Source organism: Pholis gunnellus, assembly GCF_910591455.1.
Source record: "Pholis gunnellus genome assembly, chromosome: 11".
Taxonomy (NCBI): domain Eukaryota; kingdom Metazoa; phylum Chordata; class Actinopteri; order Perciformes; family Pholidae; genus Pholis; species Pholis gunnellus.
The window spans coordinates 17,911,359-17,934,812 of record NC_136538.1 but is presented as its reverse complement, the minus strand read 5'-3'; the positions used below and the strand labels follow the sequence as shown (position 1 = coordinate 17,934,812).

General features: G+C 42.3%; 1 protein-coding gene across 1 annotated transcript; it reads left to right on the top strand.

Moving 5' to 3' along the window:
* Positions 1 to 504: 504 nt before the first annotated feature.
* Positions 505 to 21,516, top strand: LOC306703309 (serine protease HTRA1A-like; the record flags this gene model as incomplete). Its single annotated transcript, XM_079169243.1, has 9 exons — positions 505 to 964; positions 7,439 to 7,538; positions 8,248 to 8,452; positions 17,465 to 17,659; positions 17,741 to 17,773; positions 17,863 to 17,977; positions 18,624 to 18,681; positions 18,820 to 18,915; positions 21,002 to 21,516. 9 exons carry the CDS (start codon positions 505 to 507, stop codon positions 21,168 to 21,170), a joined length of 1,431 nt encoding a protein of 476 aa, XP_079025369.1. The 3' UTR covers positions 21,171 to 21,516.
* Between the last annotated feature and the right edge of the window lie 1,938 nt (positions 21,517 to 23,454).

Sequence of the window (23,454 nt, the reverse complement as noted above, 5' to 3'; positions counted from 1 at the left end):
AAATTAGCTTTCTGAGGGTTTGATGACCTTGGCCTTCCTAATCTCCCTTGGAGGGAATCAAGAGAAAAGGGAATTTAAACTCAACTTCATTACCCTTTTTGCGAAGCTGTTTCTTGACAAATATTTAGCTTACTGTCACAGCGCTGAGATAATTGTACTTCAGCTCCCATGCAGGTTTATTTTCTGCTCTTTCCTCTTTCCTTTTATCCTCACACTTCTGGAGAAACACCAACACCGCAGCTCTCACCAATCACCAGGCTTGTTGTGACTTTCTAGAAAGTTTGTTGCGTAGATGTTGTGGTGCCAGCAAAAAAAACGTAAAGTGGCGTAAATGGTTGCGCAGTGGAGGTTCTGTTAACTGCCTCTCCAGCTGAAGTGACTCCCCTCTCATTACTACTGAGCTCTCTCATCCCATTACACTGCAAGCAGAGAGCGAGCTTTTGGAACTCTTTTACACTTTCTATTTAAACTTTTAAAACTTGTTTTAGTTTAGTTTTAAGAATCATGATTTGGACACTGTTGTGCGTAATCGTAGCCTTTGCGTCCGCGCCGGCAGATGCGCAAATCTCCAGCCGCTATGTTATCGGATGTCCCGCTCGGTGTGACAAGTCGATGTGTCCCCGGATATCAGCCGACTGCCCGGCGGGACAAAGCCTCGACGCCTGCCACTGCTGCCAGGTGTGCGCGTCCAGCGAGGGCGAAGCCTGCGGCGGCTTGGGGAAGCTCGGGGACCCGGTGTGCGGAGAGGGGCTGGAGTGCTCGGTCTCCGCCGGGGTGGCGTACACAATCACGGTGAGGAGGAGAAGCAAGACCGGGACTTGCGTGTGCAAAGCCACCGAGCCGGTTTGTGGGAGCGATGGGGTGTCCTACCGGAATATCTGCGAGCTGAAGAGGGTCAGCCGCCGGGCGCAGAAGCTGCAGCAGCCACCTGTTCTTTTCATTCAGCGGGGAGCCTGCGGGAAAGGTAACGCTCAGGTTGTTTAGATCACAACACAAACTGATATATTAATAGGATATGGTCGAAAGTAGGATGGTTATGATTGTGGCGCCATTAACAGTAATTATTTGGAACACTTTGTGCTGAAATAAACTATTGTGAAAGGAATATCTCCCTTTAAGATCCACTGGACTGTTTGCCTTTCTCAAACATACGCATTTATGTTCATTCACAACATGTCCAGGTTGGCTCAAGTAAATCTGTAAATTGTCTTTATTGTGTGTCACATTCGCTCTTCACAACTTGCTCTTTGATCGTGTGACCCCTCGAATCCACACATGACGTTTGTGGATTGAACTACACACAGATGTTGGAGCTTAAAGCTGCATTCAGTGGCACACAATCCCCATGTGTTTAGGATAACAAGAGCCCCCATTCAACTGCGTGTCCCTCTTGTTCCTGCATTAGACTCGATCAGAGAGCTGTCTTTTACTTTTGCCCAGTTGAATGAAGTCATGAGCTTGTGTAAGGCTTGATGTGAGCAGTCACATGGCTATAATCCATCCGATTGTTTTAAACAATACAGCTCAAGCCAGTGAAGCCTGCATTAGCTCAACAAAAAGGTATTTCCAAAGCCTGATAAGTCAGATATACTGTAGCCATTATGAAACAGTACTGAAGTGATACATTTGTAATAACTGGTATAGTGTTTCTGTATGGACTTGGAACTTTATCAGAGTGTCATACGAAAAGTATTTCACCCTAAATGGTGGAGCTCAATAATAATCATATGTCATTCTTCATGTCTGCTGCTGCACGAAACAGCCCAGCTGAGAATGCACATTCTGTGCAATTTAATCAGTGAGTCATCATCGTTAATGATACATGTATGTGATGTGCCTTAAAGCATCATACAAAGTATTCAGGAATGTGAAAACACACAAGGCTGCAGGTGGTAAAGGCATTGTATCAGTTTTTGGTGTATCTGTTTTACACATGTCCATCTGAAGTTTGCGCCACATCTGCGGTTGAAAACCTCTGAATGAAAAGTTTCAAAACCTGTTGCCTCAAAGACCTATATAACTTAGCTCAAAGCTTAGAAAACTTACCTCGCCCCTCCTCCCACAACCACCCAGCTCCTTCCTCTCTCTTCTTTTTCTTTTCTCGGTGTCTCTCTCTCCCTCTCTGTCTTTCTGTTGTCACTCATAAATCACACTTCACAGTCACATAAAGGAATGCCTGGCGCTGATTCAAACCCATCATTCCTCCCCCGTTGAAGACAGTTTAAAACAGGCCGGAGACACTGAAGGAAAACACAAAATTAGCAACCCATATTTTTGGGAAAGGTTTACATATACATCAAAAACCGTGTGGGTGTAGTGGTAGGGCAGACTGTATCGCCACATTTGTTTGTCAGTCGTGTAAGCAACTTACATAGTTAAGTCATGCCCAGGCAGCTGACCATGTCTGAAACAGAGCGGTGGTGAGTGCTATTGATGTTCCAAGGAACCCAGTGCAAATTTCCATAGCTGCAATAAAACGAGTCATTTGATAAATCGGATGTCCAAGCTGTTGGAGAATAATGCTGCCTTTAGCATCTCTCCTGTTTCTTTTTTTTTGACATTTATCATAAGATGTAATCAAGCCTGTAGAATTCAAATAGCAGGAGTTGACACTGAAAAGAAACTCAACCCCCTCTGAGTGCCTTTAAATCCCCTGCAACTTGGCCCCATGTTAAGAAAACATGCAAGTACACTGTGCATGATGTCATTTCGTGTCTGGACGGTAAAGACGTTGATTATGGAAGCTGTTCGTTTTGGCAAAGACAATTAGGTGAAATATTTCTGTGACCTTGGGGTCATATTTGTTTGAATTGACCCACTTTTTTATGTTTTTGGCATTTATATATAAAGTCTTTATTGACAGTGATAATGGAGAGACTGACAGGAAAAAATGTTGAGGGACAGTGAGGGATGACATGTAGGACTTTGATAGCGGATGCAACAGGATGCCTCAAATATCCTGTTACTTACACAGAACTGCATACGGTGGCCGCTGAAACAACCTACAAAATTAACAGAATAAAGGTGTGGCCATGCAGATGATCTGTTTAGATTTTAATCCAATCGTAAACCCGATACAATTCGTAGCTGCCGGGTAACTGTGCTGCTACAGCAGAATGCACTCTGTGACTCCGGCTAGGGACATGTGCTGAATATGCACATTCTTCCTCGACTTGTCTCAGCCACTCATAATATTAAACGATCATCTCTGTGCATGTGTCTTTTCCTTTTTTTTTATGTTGTTCTATCAGTCTGTCTCGGCTCATGTTTCTGCATGTCTCCCTGTCTGGTTTTCTCATCTATCTTCCTTCCTGTTCATGATGCCTGTAATTCTCTTTCTCATTCTTTCTCTGTGCTCGACCATCTTTGCTACAGCTTCTTTTATAGACATCCTTCGCTCTTATGCTCTTATGTATCTCATCTAATTCCTTAAAATAACACAAACAAACCTATGACTTCCCAAGCCCACCATACCTCCTGTCTGCCCTCTCTGCCAGTAGAGTCACTGTTGGACAATGATAAATCAGCATTTCTTTCTGTACATTTGACAGTAGATCTGTGTATCTCTTTATCCTGAGCCGAATGCATAACTTATTACCTCCCTGTTACTATGCTGCTAAAACTGCCCCCTTATTTATTTAGATGTGTGTGTGTGTGTGTGTGTGTGTGTGTGTTTCTGGCTGTATTGTGTGCTGCCAACCTTGGGTGAAGTCCCTAATAAAGCAAAAAACGTTTTATTTAGAATTTCATTAAAATGCGACAATTTAAACAAAATTAGAAATGGAAAAATGGGGTTATTTGCACTGTGGGTCACAAAATGTTGCCATTGTGTCATTGTAATATTATAAACAGCAGCAAAGCTCGACTGTATAAAAAATCAGAGCCATATCCAAACTAAATTAGTCACAATGTTAAAACTTCTGAGCCCTAACATTCACATCTGTTGAGTCACATATGTGTATCGTGCCACCAGTGACTTAATGGAAATTATCTTATATAATAGTATAATAGTATTCCACACATTTAGCATAAGCCTGGCTCAGTATACCCAACAGTAGAGAACTTGTGTGTGTGAGTATCAGTGCATAAAGAAGAGGAACTGACCTTACTGTATTCGCATCTAGTCTTTTTAATTTAGGGGATCAGAAAAAACTGCTTCCACCTGCAGGCGCCAATAAAACAGTGGGTACTATGTATGGGAAAATTGAGTAAGAAAAGAAGCTGAGATCTTGAGAGGGCAACCGTGTGGTGAAGGTCAATGTGTAGAGCAGGGAGGGGGTAATGGGTATATGGAGTGATGAGGATATGGGGCCTTTGTGTGTGTGTGTGTGTGTGTGTATAGATAAGGGTTTGCTATCTAGCTATGTAGCTAACAATGTCTAAGGAGCTGTTTAAGTTGAGCAACACTACTTACAGCACAGTACATTGTAGTAAAGTCTGGGAGCAGTTTCTAGTGTCATATTGACCTACAACTAGAAGTAAGTCTATCCTCTGTTCTCTTTCACTTAAATCATTGACAATAACGAAACATGATCTTATAGTTAAGTTAACTGAGCTGCATGCTTTGCAAACTTTATAGTGCAACTCTGTATTGGAGTATGAGCAGTTAGATGTGTCACGGTGTCGTACAGCTGGAAGCAAGTCTTCTGTATCTGTTCACTTTCACTTGAAACATTTCTGACCTTACCAACAGCTACATTAGCTGAGGTATCTCCCTTTTTCTTGCCCTATGATATCCATATTTAAGTACTTATTTTGTTTGCTCACAGTGGAAAATCAATTATGTGTTACCAATATGATGCCTGCAATTACAGAGCTTCGAGTGAGCCTCTGGCAACATTTCAGTAGATGGAGAAATGTTACAAAAGCAGTTATGTGGATTACAACGCTACTCTAAAAGCTTGACATGCTGACTTTTTTTCTCCACACATCAGTGACTTTCATGACTTCGAAGTTAAAGATGAATGAGACATTTTTGGTATTTAAGGAGACATCTGCTCGTAAATCAACTTAATTCTACAACAGTAAAGCCTTTCTAAACTCAGTTCAGTAGTGAAATAATCCCACACAGTGTAAATCATGCAACAATAGCTTGGCCGGACTCTTTAATGTAACTGAACTGGGCACATCTGATTTATGATTTCCCAACAAATCGTCACGAATGGGCCTATAATTCTACTATCATCACATAGCGTTGCAGTGGAAGCAGTGTGTCTCTGCAAGTACATTTCCCCGTGTGTGTGTAACGCTCATGTTAACATGGTGAAGTGGAAGAGACTGTATGAAACAACCAGAAACAACAGGTTCTGGAGCTTGAATCTGGTGTGAATCTAGCATGGGGAAAATGATTCCAATCTTTCCATTACTTCTCTCTCTTACTGTGGTGAGAAACTTGTTTGATTTATCAGATTTAATGCTTGATTTGTAGCTTTAAAAGTTCCACTGGGAAAATAAATGTGGAGGTTTGGAGAACCAGTCCAACACTTCTGCACAGACCAAAATATCTCAACAACTTACAGATGTTATGACTTTTTGTACAGATGTTCATGCTCCCCAGATGATGAAACCTACTGACTTTGGTGTTCCTCCTGATTTTTCCTGCCACCACGAGTTTTACATATTGGGCTTGAATGTGTTCACAACTATTGGATGAAATTTGATACAGATATCTAGAGCAGTTGTATTCAAACTGTTTTAAAGAATAATTAGGTTGGTGTTCTTGACTCTCCAGTTTTGTTTTGTTTGAATAGATAGCACCTAGTTGTTGTTCAATGTGCTGCAGGCTCTGTGGATTTTGGATACGTTCTGTGACTTTTTCTCTACCACTTATCTGCCGGAAATCCCCCATCATAAACTCACATGCATGCTCACTGCTGCAGGCGAAGTAATATAAATGCATTCCTCAGTCAAAAATATGTTTTTTTATTTCTAATATTAACTATCCAACCCCAAGTTTGAGAACCACTGATCTACAGGCTGAGACCAATGACTTTGATTTTCGTTGACTTTTTTTTAAGTTTGAGACAACATAAGTTTGCAGCTGTGAAATATCTCAACATCACAGATGTTCATGGTACCCAGAGGATGTACCCTACTAACTTTGGTGATCCCATGACTTTTTCTCTCGCGCCACCAGGAGGTTTTACATTAGTGGTTTTGAGTAAAATGTCTCAATAACAATAAGGATGGTCATAGAATCTGATCATAGACATTTATAGACATCCATGTCCCCCTCAGGATGAACTGTAAGCACTTTGATGATCCCCTGACTTTTTATCTACTGCCATCATCGGATCAAAATTTAAAGTTTTCAATACGTTGGTTTTTGAGTTAATACCTGCAAAACTAATGAGATTTCCATCAGTCTCAGTTGTACTTGTGTTGAACACACAAAACTTATTGGTGAACATGATCACATCAGCATGGCAGCATTCAAACCACCGCTTTGCCAAAGTTCAGGCTCACGTAGCGTGGGTGTAGACTAGTTGCATAGATAGACAGACAGACAGATTTAAACAGAGTTAAATGATCATATAACACCAGAATGTTCCCCCTGCGGGTTGACAAATGTTTTTATACTGTATAATTTAGTGGCATTCAGTTCGGCAAGATGGTGCTCATTCCATGCTTCTGTTAACTTAAATGCACCTCAAGTGGAAAGACTCTTTCTCTTTCCTTAACCCTTCACTGCAATCAATGATATCCCAGGGCTTATGGCTGCCTTTGACTTTTGTAAATTGTGCTCTCTAGGAGAATGCAACGGTTGAAAAATAGTGTGAGGCTCGTGGCAAAATAAGGGTTTACGCATTGGCAGGATAAAAAGCTCAGAGGGAAAGGTTTAGGGAGTTTTGATTCATAGCTTTGGTTAAACTGTCTTCTGGGCAGACCTTAATTACCAGGTAAATCAGTCAAGATTTCCTGACTTGCCTTGGATAGACGGTGGGATGGGTGATTCAGTGAATTTGGCAGTCCTCATACATACAGTGTCAGACAGTGTGTGTGTGCGTGTGAGTCTGAGTGGTAATATACTTGTGAGGACCAGTTTGGTCCTGACAAAAGATCTGTTGATGGTTCAAGAATTTAGAGTCGGTGCATACAATCAACAATGAAGGAAGAGGGGTAAAGGTCAAGGTTGAGTATTCATTTGAGCGTTTTAAGGTCAGGGTTAAGAGTTTGTAAATGAGTGTGTCTGCATGTGTGTCAGACCTGACCTAGACAGTCTCCACCACAGACAAACTGTCATCTTTTCTTTCCCCCTCTGTGTTATGATAAAGGCCAATTTTATTTGTTGGTTTTCTATTCTCACACAGCTCTTACATCATGCAGTATTTCGGTGCATCTTTTGTTTGCTTTTACTCGTCTGACATCCTGACCTGTGTATGTGTGTGTGTGTGTGTGTGTGTGTGTGTGTGTGTGTGTGTGTGTGTTGTATTTCCAGCTCAGGACAACCCAGACAGCCCAAGACACAAATACAACTTCATCGCCGACGTGGTGGAGAAAATTGCTCCGTCTGTTGTTCACATTGAACTTTTCCGCAAGTAAGAGCCATGCACCTGTGTGTGTGTGTGTGTGTGAGAGTGTGTGTGTGTGTGTGGGACAGACTGAAATACACAATAATTTAACAGCCCACCTGTGTACTTAACCAGACCACACTAGTTGGTAGAGCACCTCATTCTCCACTTCAGTCTTTCAACGTCTTTTCTTTTCATCCTCTCACTTTTATGCTCTTTTATCTCATCCTTCTTTGACACCTCAATTCTTTGTCTGCGTCGTCTCCGTCGCGTCTGTCACTGTAGCTCGCAAAGTGGTTCTTTCAACGTCTGCAGCTCTTTGATTTCCACGTTTCCATCTTTCACTCAGATCTGTCTCTTGTCTTTTTTCCTCCCTCCTCCGCCGTCGCTGCCTCAGGTTGACTTGAAAGCTGTTCTTCATTGAGGTTGTGCTGTATTTAAAGTCTTCAGTCTGTATTTGTTCCTTCCTCTTACCGTTTTTATGTATACTTTATCTCTCCAGCTCACCTTTGAATACTTACTGTTTATATATTTACTTCCTGTGCAGACGCTCAAGTGCTTTAAACTTTGTTTGCTTTCATGTGTGGCGTGTTACACTGCTGTTACATCATGCGTTGGTTTTGCTGTCTTCTCAGTTTGTTTTTCTAGAAGAGGACACCTGTTGAAAGAGTGAAGTGAAGGGAAATACTCTAATCCCCTCCTCCTTTCTCCCACCATCCTCTCCTTCCACACACAGGATGACATATTCCAAGCGAGAGGTGGCGGTGGCCAGTGGTTCTGGCTTTATCGTGGCAGAAGATGGTCAGATTGTGACCAATGCCCACGTCGTGGCCAATAAGCACCGAGTGAAAGTGGAGCTGAAGAGCGGCGGCTCCTACGATGCCAAAATCAAAGACGTGGATGAGAAATCGGACATCGCCCTCATCAAGATCGACGTACCGGTCAGTTAGAAGGCCAGCAAAATGACAGAACTAGTACAGATATTTAGAGAGACACCAAGTGCTTGAACACATTTTCTGCTCACTTTCGTTTTGGTGGTATTGATCCTCTCATCAAAGTTTTAGCGAGAGTGTGTCTCATTGAGATGTGATTTGTTTAATTCAGGCCAGAGAAACATTCTTACTGGAGGATGCTTTTCCTTCACTATCTCACTAAACTTTTCTCTTATTTTCTTGTATTTTGGTTCTTGATCCAAATTATTACATTTCATCCATTCGTGCGTAGTCACAACCACCAAATCATGTCGACACAAAACCATGCTTTTGACCAGGCTCCAGGATGAAAACAATGAATATTGGTTTCAAAAATGAGCTTTTATTCAAAGATTTATGAGTCAATTGTAAAACATTAACTCACTGTTTAGCAATTAAACTGTTGGGACATTTGTAGGCTGGGGGAATGAAGTCTGGCATGATAGTATTCAAAATCTAGGAGATGATTCAGAGTGCAAGTGAAGTAAAGTGAGAATGCAGGTGCAGCCAAAATGGGTATTCAAAAGACAGCTGTCTGGCAGTCGGTCCAGATCCTGTTGCTGTTCAGGCACTACAGGCTGCAAAAACAACTGACAGATATTACAAAACTCACTATCACAAACCTGTGGCCAGTGTTGATAATCTTTCGATAATCTTTGCGGCACAGGACATGTGTCTGCTGCATTTTCTCTCCACGTCCCTCTCTGTGTTTATTTCTCCGTCTACTGGGCCAGAGGGATCCACGTTAGCGTGGCAGAGGTCCAGGGCCTATTGACTGGCAGTCATAGCAGAGCTGAGTGCATTATGGAGCTCACTCTCATGGCTGGGTGACACAGCTGAATAGATGCTTATGACAGCAACACAAGGTGCATTAAAAAGACCTCGAAGTCTGAAAAGAGGTTGAAACATTCACGTTTTTGTTCAGCCGACAATGGGAGCGAAGAGTGCGAAAAAGAGCAGTGAAAGAAGCTTTGTTTTTGTTCATCCTATAATGAAAGATGTTCCGTCTTTTGATGGCAAGCTGATCATCATTAGGGGGATTTGTTTGCATCACGTGATGCAAACAAATCACACGTGTTGCAGATGGCTGCAGATTCAGGAATGACTGTTACTTCATGTTGTGGAAGCATGAAAAATAACTTGTGCTGGTCACCAATAATGTGTGCTTCATCATTGCAGAAGTCCTCTGCATGACATCACGACTTAACTGCTTGATGAGCAACAGGTGATTGCAATGAAGCAGGTTTAATTGTAATCAAATGACAGATGTATTCAGGGTGTCACACTGGTAGAAAACACATTCACCATCATGGGTGTACTTGTTGTGATGAAGACTGTCAGTCATTGTGTGAAGTCGGAGCAGGTCATCCAGGCCATGAGTCAGTGATGAAGCCCCAGAAGACATGTGGTCTCTTTGGAAAGGACACATGATTTAGATGGAACTGGCATTTCTGCTAATGAGGGGAAGTTGGTGTGTGTGTGTGTGTGTGTGTAGGTGTGTGCCTGTGTAACTAATACAGGGCGAAATTGGAGAATGAGTAAGATGTAATGAGAGGGTGGGAGGCCGAGGAGACTTGTCATTTGGATTACATTTAAAAGGGAAAGTATAGTCATCCAAACCTATAGCTACAGGGTATTTAATTTCAGTACCCAAGAGTAATAACTGTGAATTCCAGCTTTGAAATATTCTTCCTTTATACAAGGAAACATCACTGAACGTTTAGATAACGGAGTGCTGTCAAACAAAGTCTCAAATCAAATCTGGGGTCCTTGCGGGCAAGTCCAAAGTTAAGTTTTCATAAGCAAATTGCAAGTCAGTTGTCTTCAAGTCTCTGACTACTGACTGTTATAATGATGCAACATAAATTAATATAGCAACAAACAACTATTTGCTATGTAAAGATATGGTGGAGTAATGGCTACCTGAGCAGAGAATGAAGTCACTCTCCCTCTGTGTGTGTTCACAGCTTCTCTGTGATTGTTGACATAGCCGAGCCGGCCAAGTGTCAAGTCTCAATTCTACATCTCTGATAGCTGACCTGAGGTAACAGCAATGCCACAGAGCAAAAAAGATATCCCTAAATTCTTACTGCACTCTGGATCCATAGAGAATGAAAAAGAAAAGGAAGTTGTAGAGTTAAAAGCAGTACGATGCTAAACAAATATATCTTTAGTTTAAGAAGCTTTACAGATCAGTTATTTAGTTTTTTAGAGAAATGTGTGTCTTGTAGCAAAATGACCATATGTGAGTTAAATTCATACCATGACGGGGGCTGAAAATATATCTTTAATCATCCATCCTCCTCGCCCTCATTCTTCATCTGCCTTCGCTCTCTGCCCCTTACTCTTTTCCTCATAGCGTCCTATCTGTTAGATTAAAAAGCTGAACGCTGTGAACGTCAGCACTCCAGAAGCGGCCACAGATAATCAATAAACAATTGCACCAGTTTATGAGTGAGAAAGTATAGAGTTAGGTTTTCCCTGAGCGTAAAGACTCGCTTCTGTCTTCTTTCTCTCCCCTTTTCTATATGAAATTGGAGTTTATTGGTAGCCAGACCCAGTCCGTTCTCTGGGCTGTGGTCTAGCCCTCAGCTCTGGGGAATACATTAGTCCGTCTACAGCAGATGGAACTTCAGAGGGGAAGGGAAGGGGGGGGAAGTGTTGTACTCACTTGTTCCTGTGTAGAAAGAATGGGGGGGGAAAAGAGAAAGCAAGAGGGACAGAGAAAGACCGAGCGATGTGGTCAAGGCCTGGAAAATGGATCCATATGTCTGGAGGACTCTATGAGCTAATAGGCTAATGAGTGCATTGTGTGATGTGGCAACGGCACAATAATGATAGAACTCATTGTGCTTCAGCTTTTAAAAGGCCTCTCATTAACCTCATTCTTTCACTCAGAACTCGGACACGGCCACATTCACTTGGAAGTGCTTACAATGAATTGGACGCGTTCAGATTTACCTGCTTTCACTCTGACTTGAAAGCTCGCTGGCTTGGAGGGACATTTATTTAATCATATTGATTTATATTGACCCGGACGGACTTGGAAGGACTTCAAAACACTCAAATGTAGCGTGCAGGGAATTTTCCATATCATTCCAGATCATTTTACTGCATGGCCTGTGCCGTCATTAACTTCGCTGAATCCAGTGAATGCATCGATAGGCTTTGTTCTGACTGGAGCTCAAAACATATGGTTCGTAGGCACAGCAGGCCTGTCAAGCTTTTGGACATTTAGATAAAACCCAAAACATAAGAGTTATTATTTGAATCTGCATATATATGGCATACTAGAATGGAAAGCTTCCTATTCCTGTTTTAGACACCAGTGGCGGTGTAATGATAAGTTGCCTCAAAAAGAAGTAATTACCACTAAAACTGTTAACTATAAATGAATTAGTCATTAGCTTAACCCTCATGCTAAAATATTTTGTATGAGATGTTGCAGTCTGGCAGTTTTTCTATTGGTCCTCTGAAACAATAGCGCTGTCTGTCTCTGTGTTACCCATCACTATTAAGACTCTCAAACCCCTCTCTCTGGGACTTTTGCCTGGTGCTGGTTTGGACTCGGCTATTATTGGAATATGCATGAGTTTGTCTCTGTGTCTCTGTGCAGAGAGGAAAGAGAAAGGAATGTGACATTGGGTAAATGTTTACCCAGGAAGTAAGAGATGTGTACATTTCCCTAGATTAACAGTACTGACAGACAAATGCAAGCTTGCAATCAATTATTCAAATCTGTTTGTGTGTTTGTGTGCACACGGATGGGTTTCACTGCAGGGACGAGGAGGACACGCTCCATTGCCAGTGGGAAGACACTGCATGGCGTCCTTCAGAGACACGCAGAGGGGAAATGAATCAACATCCTCCTCTCCTCCTGACCCAACCTCTCTCCTTCATCTCTTGTCCCTGTGACCAAAATGGTTCCCATGCTTAAGGATGAAGTCGGGTGGGAACAGAGCCAAGAACAACACACACACTCTTTTGCCCCGCTGGGTCTTGATGCACTTTCTTTTTTTGGCTGCGTAATTGTTTTCAAACCCCAGCAGCCTAAAACTGTTTCGGGTTACCATTCAATGACATCACTTTATGTGTGCGTATGAAGCATTTCAGATCAACCACAGATTGTTGATAACGAACAGTATATTTGAGACATTCACTTTTTAAAATTGCATTTTTTGTTCTAAATAGATACAAAGCTATGGTGTATTCTGGTGTGTTCACAACACCTATTTAAAATTAATTTAATTAGGGGCATAGATTATATCCTCTGACCCTGCCTTTAAGGGTTGGTTCACCCAAATTAGGAAGAAATTGGAAACTTTCTCTTACTGGCACATAACAATGCCGATAGTTTTTATTTTGTTTGGCCAGGTTTTATGATCCTCCTCTGAAATCCAATGCAGTTGAGCTGAGTTTTGTTTGTAGTCCTCACAGCATTGGCATTTAAGAAGATCCAGCAGCGACATTTCAAACAGGTTTACTCTGCCCTCACTCTCACAGTGAATGGTTTTCAATAGTACTGCTGAAGAAATTGTCCCTTAACTGTTGTCCGTGTTCTCCTAATCCAGAGATAAAAAGACATGTTGCTTTTGATTTTTTAAAACGTTTTGGCCGCCTTTCACTTCTATTGAATCATCGAAGGCAGATATCTCAAAACCTGGAAAGAGGAAACTTTCTGGACTAGAGGTAAATGAGAGGCTTCTTGTAAGCCAGTGACTTTTATTATCTGCTAACTTATTCATTGCAAATGTCTTACTCCACAGTTTGGGTGTTGGCTTGAGGAGAGTGCAACACATACAGGCAGGGCGATAACCCTCTGCTTTTTAGACTGGGATCCAGGGACGCACTGACTTCCAGTGTGTTCCCCCAGCCATATAAAGAAGAGTCTAGACTACAATATAGCTGCTTTAGACATATAAAAGCTATAGGAATTAGAATTACTGCCATAGTTTTCACTCGTGTCACCATTATATCTGTGTTGGCAGTTAAATGTCCATTTACTAAAACCTCTTCTTCCATTCAGGGAAGAACCTCCCCTGACCAGCACACACCGGTGTAAATACTGAAAAGGTTGCCAGTCATCCCATAGCACAAAGAAACTTTTCTATACTATATAAACAAAAAGTATGACCTAATACTTGAGTGAGTTGTGGTTCACATACTTCAGGCAGTTATCCTGAAGCAAATGAAGACCTCATCTCCTCTCATCATTGTGTTTGTGCAGTTCAAAGTTTTTGTGGTGTCTGGCCAGAGCCGAGACGCCCTCAAGCCCTCTGAGCTCTCGTGCAAAGCTGCACAGAGTGGAACATACACAAGGAACTCACTGACATATGTTTGCTCTTATAGACCGACCGAAAACCTTCCCAACAACATATGGAAACCATAGTGGTTTCCGTACTAGTGTCAGCAAGGATATGGCTCAGCCGGTGTGATTTGAACTCGTTGATGTTACTGACAGTGTGAGGAAATGCTCAGCGGAGCGAAGACCCACTTCAATGTGTTGACTATGGCTTTGTGTGTAACATTCATGGTTACATTCACCTACATATTTTGTCGGTCTACCAAACACGCACAAACAGGCATTCATGCACACATAAAGGAGTCACGTACGCGCCATACAAGCAGACACAGACACACACACACACACACACATGTGGTGTCCCCTCAGCCTGATCTTCCGTTCCTCTGACTTGATGTTATGTACGAGCGTGCTGAATCCTGCCCCAGGATTTTTTTATCTGCATTAGCACAACCCCCGAGGGCACATGTACAACCCTAGACCTTTGTGTATTTATGAATGTTGCAAGGTGGAACTTATAGAAGTTAGTTCCCTGCTTTGAAGTCACCTGTATGAAAAGAACAGGAAAGTGTGAAGTGACTGCAGTTTAGCTTCCACACGGTTTGGGCCACGCTCTGACCCCAAAGCAGCTTCCTACTCTGAACGTGTGTGTGTGTTTTTTTTAACTAGCTGTATATCCAAGCAGTGCCAGGTGTGTGTGTTTTAATTTACAGACTTGAGTTTGTGAGGGTTCATGCCCTGGCAGCCTACTCCCTCTTTCTGTGTGCTCATATGTGTGTGTGTGTGTGTGTGTGTGTGTGTGTGTGTGTGTGTGTGTGTGTGTGTCTGTGTGCGTATATACATACACATGTGTCTCAGAGACTATTAAGCCATAGTCCATCTAGGCTTGGGATGGTATGCACCTGGTTCCTCGGGTCATAAAGCGGTAGTTAGTGTAATGGCTTTTAAATGAGGCTCCAAACGAGCAAGGTTGTAACGTTACACAATGACACGTCTCTACGGCAACTGTGCTGCTATTTTCAAAGCGGGCTGTTTGCTTTTTCTGCTAGCTTATCTGTCCGACTGTCCCTTCGCCGCGTCGTCCCGAGAATCTGTCTGTGTGCAGGAGGCTGAATCAAAATCTCAGCTCAGCGATAGAAGACGGAAAACAACACGAGCCGCTTTCAACTACTTCTTTGGTCAACGTTGTTTAGTCCTCCCTCCTTTAATCTGATGCCCCACTTTTCTCTCTTATCTAAACACTCAAGAACTTGGAAAACAAAAATGGTTTCCTTTTCAGGAAGTAGCTATCCTTGTAGACTTTTTCAGAAACTCTGAAGCACGTATGTTTTTTAGTTTTTTTTGACTATCAAACTGCTGCTCTTCTGGGTCTTAGACCAAAGATATTTCTTTGGTCATAAACCGGTCTCATGATATCAAAGTAAACTGTGTTTGACTCATTCGTCTCACATTCTCAGACTGTCCTTCCAGTGGTTTGTGGTGTTTGTTGTTTCCCTCCTTCACCTTGCCTCCTTCCTGTAAGTGTGGCTATAGCGTCTTTGGGTGAAGTACGAGTGCAGTCCTAACCTTCAGCCAAAATAGTAGGGTGAGTCACTTGGGTGGTCAGGAGAGGCAGACTCGCATGGCGAGAAGATTTTCCACAACTCATTCCAGATTGCTGACTAGTCACGATTAGTAAGTGATATGTAAGCTCGGGGTCTTTCAAAAAGTTGGGCAGTCTGCATGTTCAGCGTTTGTTCTGCCCTCTCACCTCTTTTTGGCTGTCAGCGTACTGATGCAATTCTTTTTACATGATTTTCTTTTTTAATGCATTGTGATTTTGTGCGTGTGTGTGTGAACTCTGTATTACTCACGTTCATTAAACTCTTTCAGAAGACATTAGGATTAGCTGCAGTCGTGCTGAGAACAAAGCCGTTCCTCAGAGTTGACATTTTGAAGATGCAAGGTTTTCGGCCTGATAGCAACAGTCGCTATGACACCGCCAGTATCACTAACCGTTATCATAATCGTGGTGACCGGCCGAGTCCTGAATGTCTTGGCAGGGACTAACGTCCACCTGACGTCCTCTCTCTCTCAGCTGTGTGTTTCACTTGCTTCCTCTCTCCATCTGGTTATACTCTTATTTCACATGGGAGTGTGAAGTGTGGGGGGGGGATTATACAGCATGCTACTCCTGTGTCAGGTGCCTGTTTGTTTGTGTGTATGTGTGTGTGTGTGTGTGTGTGTTTGCACTCGCCAAATGCAAGCTCATGTACATACTTCTGTGTGTGTGTGTGTGTGCCGTGTTTACTTTTAACTTCCCTACAATGTTCGAGCAAACCCACAGGATTCACGAACACGACCTCAGACATGAGTGTTTTTTTGTATTTGTGTGTCTGTGTGTGGGGGGTAAGGTGGAAAGTAGGGTTGAAAGGTCCTCTTCCTCAGTTACTGGCTGTCACTATCTTTGTCATCTTCTAATAATAACTTCACCTTTAGGGTCGAGATTGTTTACAGCAATGTCTAAAATGCCGGCGACTGAATCAAAACTGTCTTAAATGTTTTCCCACGGTCCTATTTCTAGTTTATGAATCATATGTCTGCTGTCAGTTTATGTTGTTTTTACCTGCAGACGTCCATATACAGAGAGGAAAAAGTATGCATGCGTTGGCAGCAAGGTGTCATGTTTTATGACTGAGAATATGATTTGTGATTAAGCGTGCGATGTCTGAGTGTTCGACTGGGTGTGCATAGTTCACTTTGATTCTTTTGTCTGTGTGTGTGCCAACTTGTGCTGCTGTCTCAGTTACCTTACAGCCTCCTCCGGCTCCTATTTATAACCCTCAGTAAACAAAATGGATACATAGGAGGAGCAATCGGGACAGGTCCTTTAGTCTAAGATAGTGCTCGCCTGCCGTCAGGGCGTCGGGTCGCTGCATGCACTCAACGTTATGTGGTGGCGCGTGGGCTTCGACTGCAGGCCGCCCAGCAGAGATGATTTCATTTAGAGGAGGAAACTGTCACTGTGGATGAATAGATACTGTATATATTGTCTGTCTGTAGAGGCCAGCTCTCCGTAGCCTGGTTTCCACTGCCCAGTGTAACAGGGCCAACCGGAGCTTACGGTTCTCATTATTCTGTGGCCTGTTGGCACACACTCGCCTTTAGGAATGATTTAACAGCTGGGCTACACTCTCAGTTAAACAAAGAAAGCTTTTGATCTTGACTATTAGCATTTTGAGTTGCGTTGTTTGGGCTAAATGTCACTTCTTACTGCGGTGGAAAATAAGTAATTGGTTCTTTTGGGGAGCATTTCAATGCAACATTGAGTGGGTTGTGTTCAGAAGATTGTTTGTGGTTTGGTTGTAATTATTTTCCTGCTGTCCACGCATAAAACAAACGATTGTGAAAAGTCATTAAAGCTCAGTAGAGTAATTGCACTTGAAGCAACACTGAGTGTGAGATTTTCTTTTAGAGCCATAATATGTTGAAAATATGTTGCATTACATTCTCTTTTGTGATGTCGGTATATTAGTCACCAAAACACATTAATACTATAAAGCAGATGTATTCATCAGACCAGCTTCCACTAACAGGCCATGCCTTCATGTCATTTTCATTTATAAATTGTTCATTTTATGTGTTTGGTTCTACTTACTGATGTGAACATGTCGTCCCTCTGTGTGTTTTCTCACTTGCAGACGAAGCTCCCTGTTCTGTTGCTGGGCCGATCATCAGACCTGAGACCGGGGGAGTTTGTGGTCGCTATCGGCAGCCCGTTTTCCCTCCAGAACACCGTCACTACGGGAATCGTCAGCACCACTCAGCGAGGCGGCAAAGAGCTGGGCCTCCTCAACTCCGACATGGAGTACATCCAGACAGATGCCATCATAAATGTACGCGAATGAAGATGCATGGCTACGCTTTATTTTTCTGACAAACACAAATATTAAGTGATGCATCTTTCTGATTCACAGTACGGCAACTCAGGAGGGCCTCTGATAAATCTGGTAAGCCATTTTTACATTCCCATGAAATGTTAAAATCCATACGATAATGGTTGTGTCGCCAAAGACTAAACTGGGCTTTGCTGTTTTAGGATGGCGAGGTGATTGGGATCAACACGTTGAAAGTGACTGCCGGCATCTCCTTTGCCATACCCTCAGACAAAATACGAGAGTTCCTGGCAGAGTCCCACGACAGGCTGTCCAGAGGTACGAGCTATCACTGACAAAACCTATTATGTTTTCATTTTATTACTTCTATTCAATCTCCAAGACAAACTGTAGGAGGAAAACTCGTAGAATTTGCCACAAGAGTTGAACCAACATCTCATGTGCACAGTTTAAGATATAGTTAAGATATAATTCTGCATGCCATTTCTTTGGTTGATATTTTTCATCTCTCTGCTCTCTTGCAATATATGACCTACATTTCTAGCATTATGAATCCTTGCCCAGCATTACCCAACAATATGTTGACATTGCAAATAAATTACTAAGAAGAAAATGCCAGCACATGTCAGGTTGCTCTTTTATTTTATTGTTTTTCATCGTTTACCTCACGTAGAGTTTTGGAACAGCACACGCATGTATTTTATATGTGACTGCCAGCTTGGCGTCTTGATTTGTCTGAAAGAGTACATGTGCACACTGTCCTGCGAGACATGTGCAAGATAATCTGTGATCCACTGCCCAATCTAAAGTAATATGTCTATCACTCACACACAAAGAAAATACCCTGGGGGAGTTTTATGGTTTTGGAGTTCAAAACAAATGCCCTCATAAAACTAAGAACCCAGACTGTTGCAGGCGAGAGGTTGAATGATTGTATCTGTACTGTGTTGTTGTCCATCTCTAGGGAGAGCGGCTGCTAAGAAGAAGTACATTGGTGTGAGGATGATGACTCTCACTCTATCGTAAGTTGCACACTACACTATAGTACAGCCTTCATTATGCTTCGACAATGGGATATTGCAACATATACATTTCTTATTTTTGGCTTTATAAAAATGGCGGTTGATTGCTAAACTCTCTGCCCCGTTTTCTACCTCCAGGCTGGCCAAAGAGCTAAAGACTCGACACCGTGACTTCCCTGACGTCACCTCAGGCGCTTACGTCATGGAGGTCATCGCGAAGACACCGGCTGCAACGTAAGGAATATGTTTTATCCATATGGCTCCATTAGAGTGGGCTCAGTTTGAATTAACTTGATTGTAACATCTTTGGTTTTCAGTGAGGCACAAATGCAACTTACCTTTGACTGTTTCTCAGCTACCTGATATTGTCGTTACACGTGTCCTCTTAATTCGCTGTCGTCACTCTCCGTGCAGCTCCTGCTCCCCTCTCGCATTGCAAATAGACAGATTTCATTTCCTTCCTTTGCTTTATTTCCCTCCTCTGACTGTCAAGTGTGCATAGACACACACTCAAAGACACACAAAGCCTCCTACACAACTGTCGTAATGGGACGTAGATCATGGCTCACTCCTGCGTGCCTGGAGTGCCTGGTCCTCTAAAATATCCCCCTCCTCCCACAATCGCAGTCCACTCCAATCAGCCGCCACCACAACTCCAGCAGAGTGGGGCTCGGAAGACGCCGAGGTCAGCTATTTCCTTCAAACCTCATGCGGGGAGGTTACTGGCTGCGCTGTGGTTTTCCTGCGCCTGTTCACCCAGCCCACTCCAGAGCAGGGTCCCCTACAGGGCCTCCTCAGTTTACTCGTTGCCTAAATCACCCTTCTTTCTGAATAATTGCATTTCTGTGGCTTTATAATGCGTGTTATTCTCTAGGCTGCACTTTCATGCTTTCGATCTCGCTCTGTTTTGTGCTGCTTTGTGGCCTTTAAAAAAATGTTGACCCTGCTGTAGAGAACCATCGGTTTGCTGTGTTGGAGGTGTTAGAGCAGCTGAGTGTAATGAGCGGAGCACCGAGCTGCACTTCTATTTATGGATGCTGTGGCAAGTGAAGGTGTGGTGGTCCGTGTTTGCATGTGGCTGTGATTAAGCAGCCGCATTTAGAGTACTCTTTCGATATCAACACTGTTGCTCCCCCGGTCTGCGTGTGGTTTCAGATTTAATGGTTTGTTTGTTTTTTCAGTACGGGTGTACGTTTGGCCAACATGTTTTTATCTGCAAGGCGCTCTCACCTTGCTGTGCTACTATTCCCATCATCATCGTTCTCACCGTTAGAATTCTTACAAGAGATGTAACGTTGATTCAGATTGTGCTCACGGGCCTGCAAACCAAAACTGACCAAAGTACAAGTTAGATTTGTTTGATTAAAGATGATACATACGGTAGGATAACTTGATTATAACTTGATTTATTTGTGTATCTGTAGGCATTAAATTAATTTATTTCTACTAAAATCTGAAGAGGAAATTGTTGTAACACATTATGCAAGCAGAAAGAAGACATTGTCATAAAATCATCATATTTGATAATTGAAGGATCGGACTGATCATGTACGTTTTTATTATTGTCTACAAATGAAAAGACCAAAACAAATAGTGAGTTAGTCCGTCTCTCAATATGCTCAACGGTTAGCCCATCGATTTCTACTGAAGATGTAATGGCATGAATGAATGTCATAAATAATGTCACGTTTCAAATTCCTAAAACACTACATTTATTAGCAAATCTTCCTCAGTAAGGAGTAAATAGTGCATCTGTTTTGGAGTATTTTTAGCGATGGAAGTTTTTAATGTTTTTTTTACAACAACAGAAGAATAAGAGGAATATGATATATCTGGCTTTAAATACATAAATAATATTTGATATGAATTCATTGATGTTTTTGGTCTTTTCATGGGATTGGCTGACAATAAGAAAATAATGCATACCACCACACAAAATGTAAGTTATTACACACTGTGTTACTAAGACCACATGCAGAAGAGTATTGGCCTTTTGTTGTTGTTTTCGTCATTTTCTTTGTGGCATCATTGCATTTATTTAATACCACAAAGGGTAGAGGTGACAGGAAATGAGGGTAGAGAGTGATGGGGGTGACATGCAGCAGCTGTTAAACCAACAGGAAGCCCTCATCACTGGCAAGTGTTACCTTTCAGTCCCATATACCTCTTTAGTGGCTAAAACTGTGCAGGAATATCATGTCACTCTACTAAGATAATCGGCCCCAGATAACCGAAATGGATATTATTACTGTTACTCACATATAAAGTGCTTGCCATTCATGAAGCCCTTGATCAGTCTTGATCTTCTTCTTTCCTCCAGTGCTGGACTCAAAGAGCACGATGTCATCATCTCGGTCAACGGCCAGAGGATCTCATCAGCGACTGACGTCAGTGCCGCCGTCAAGCGGGACGTCACCTTGAGCATAGTTGTGCGCCGTGGAAACGAGGACGCTATCCTCACGGTTGTTCCTATGGAGATCGACCCTTGACCCTCCACAAATCACACCACAGGAGCTGGAGCTAGGTTTGACTTATCACCAGTGGACCTTACATTGGAGAGGGGCTTCTGCTGGTACCCCCTCGTCCTGTGGCCAAACGCTAGTGGCGCCACACATCCAGGAATATTCTGGCTTTGCCTTGAAAGGAATGACTGTACAGATGCTCAGTGCTGTACTTTGTTCTCTGTGTTTGTTTTCACTTTTAGTATTTGATGCTTTGATCAATGTTGGTTATTGGCATCTTGTTTGTATCTGCTCTCTCTTGTTTTGTGTCTTTTTTAACATGGACTTATGCTCAGCCAGGCCTTCCACTGCAGTTTCAAGCAATTTAGAGACTCGCCGGGCAAATCCGATTTGTTGTTTTCTAAAATTATTTTTTAAAGTACTGTAGAATGTTTTTTTTTGTTGATTATGTAATGTATACTGAGAAGAAAATAAAGGGTTTACCTTCTTTTGTTTTGACACTAAGCATGCTGGCATTCTCATTTTCTTTCCATCTCTCTTTCACTCAAACACACACACACATTTTGAGATCGATTCTACTTACTTAATTACAATAACTTCTCAAAGGGGACATAAAAACAATCAGAACCAAAACTGATTTTATTGCCTTCATATGGGCCTTATAATGGTCTGGTGTTATTGTTGGGCCAGGGGCTCTGCAGTCTGACCTCAGAGACAGGAGTGCGAGCCAAACAGAGATCCGACCCACCATGCAGTGGCTCGCATGAATACACTTAGTGTTTTGGTAGAAATTTTTGTCCACCACATACATTTTGGATGACGATGATAAGTAGACCTCATGAGAACTCTACAGAAATCAGCACACACGATAAAAAGCTTCACGGTTTGCAAGACGGTCTTTCTCTTTCACTAAAAGTTAAATCTGCTGTGGAAAAACTGTGCAGAAGCTTTTGTTTTTTCTATTGTAACCCACCATTACTCAAATGAAAGGTCTGCTATGCTCCACTGTCTACAGCAAGAAATAACCAAACTTCCAACAGCTTTAAAAGTATGCTTTACAGACAGAGGAACATATTTTGTCATTTAGCAGTGTGGCTACCATTGCAATTTAAGACCATGCCTCTAATAACCAGTGGATGTTTATCCTTCACACCCCATTTTCCATTTCCATACACCACATGGAAGCTATATTACAGATGCTTTCCCTTTATGTCATGCAGCCCACAGACGAATCAAAATCACACATTATTTTCAGGCTATACTGGACATTATAAAATATGTTGACTTGTTTGAGTTAAATACTATCGCATACTGGGCACCCAATTGATTAATGTATTCATTTGCGGTCAAAGGCCAAAAGTGCAATTTTGAAAAACAAACAAACAAACAAATAAAAAAATCCCTGAGACAGAAGCGTGACAGGAAGTGTTGCTGCCATCTCATGGTTCTGTATCAGTGTTGCAGTCTCTCCTCTTACTATACCCATCCGAATATATTTATATACAGGCAGATGTTACACACAACACTGAAGTTCTATGTTTGTATTTCCCTTGGAAGAATAAATGTCAGAGCCTGACTCATTTATTCCAAGACTGCACATTCAGAGAGATTACAAAATGGTTTGGACGTAGCTGTAAAGTTTGTTTGTTGAAAGAAGTAATGACGAGCTCAAAACCATCGGTCTCCCGGGGCATGGCTGTTTATGGCTGTATTACCTCACCACCTCTGAGCCTTGATGTGGAGTGACAGTCTCTCAGAAGCCAAAAAACAGAAAATGTGTATGTGACTGAATATGGAGGGTGATTTTATACTCTTTATCCAAATGTTGCATAATGATGATGGAACCTGAAGATTTGATCATTGAGTTAATTGTGATGTAAGACAGGACTCATATGAAAAAGTAAGAAATGTGTTCATGGATTTGTCACTTAACCATTGACATCATGCATTACAATAATATAGAGAACAGCTGTGACCCCATTGCACTAAGAGTTATTTTATTTACTTTGGGTCAGATGGCTAAATAAAATGCCTCCCATGAGAAATTAGTAGGCTATCCCTCTGTTTCTCAGCTGAGACCAGCCATTTCAGAGTTGACCCCATGCCGCATCTTTAAAAGACTTTCATGCTTTGAAGGAGATGTTGTGATGTCTGTCAGGGCTGAGTAATGCTTCAGAGTTGATACAGTTGAGACCACTTTGCCCTGTAGACCCGGGCTGTTTCTAACCCACTATTCATTCATTGGACACCATCTGCACCCCAGACCAGTGCCAGTGTTGGTGATCTATGTCTTCTGTTTTTCAGCATGCTG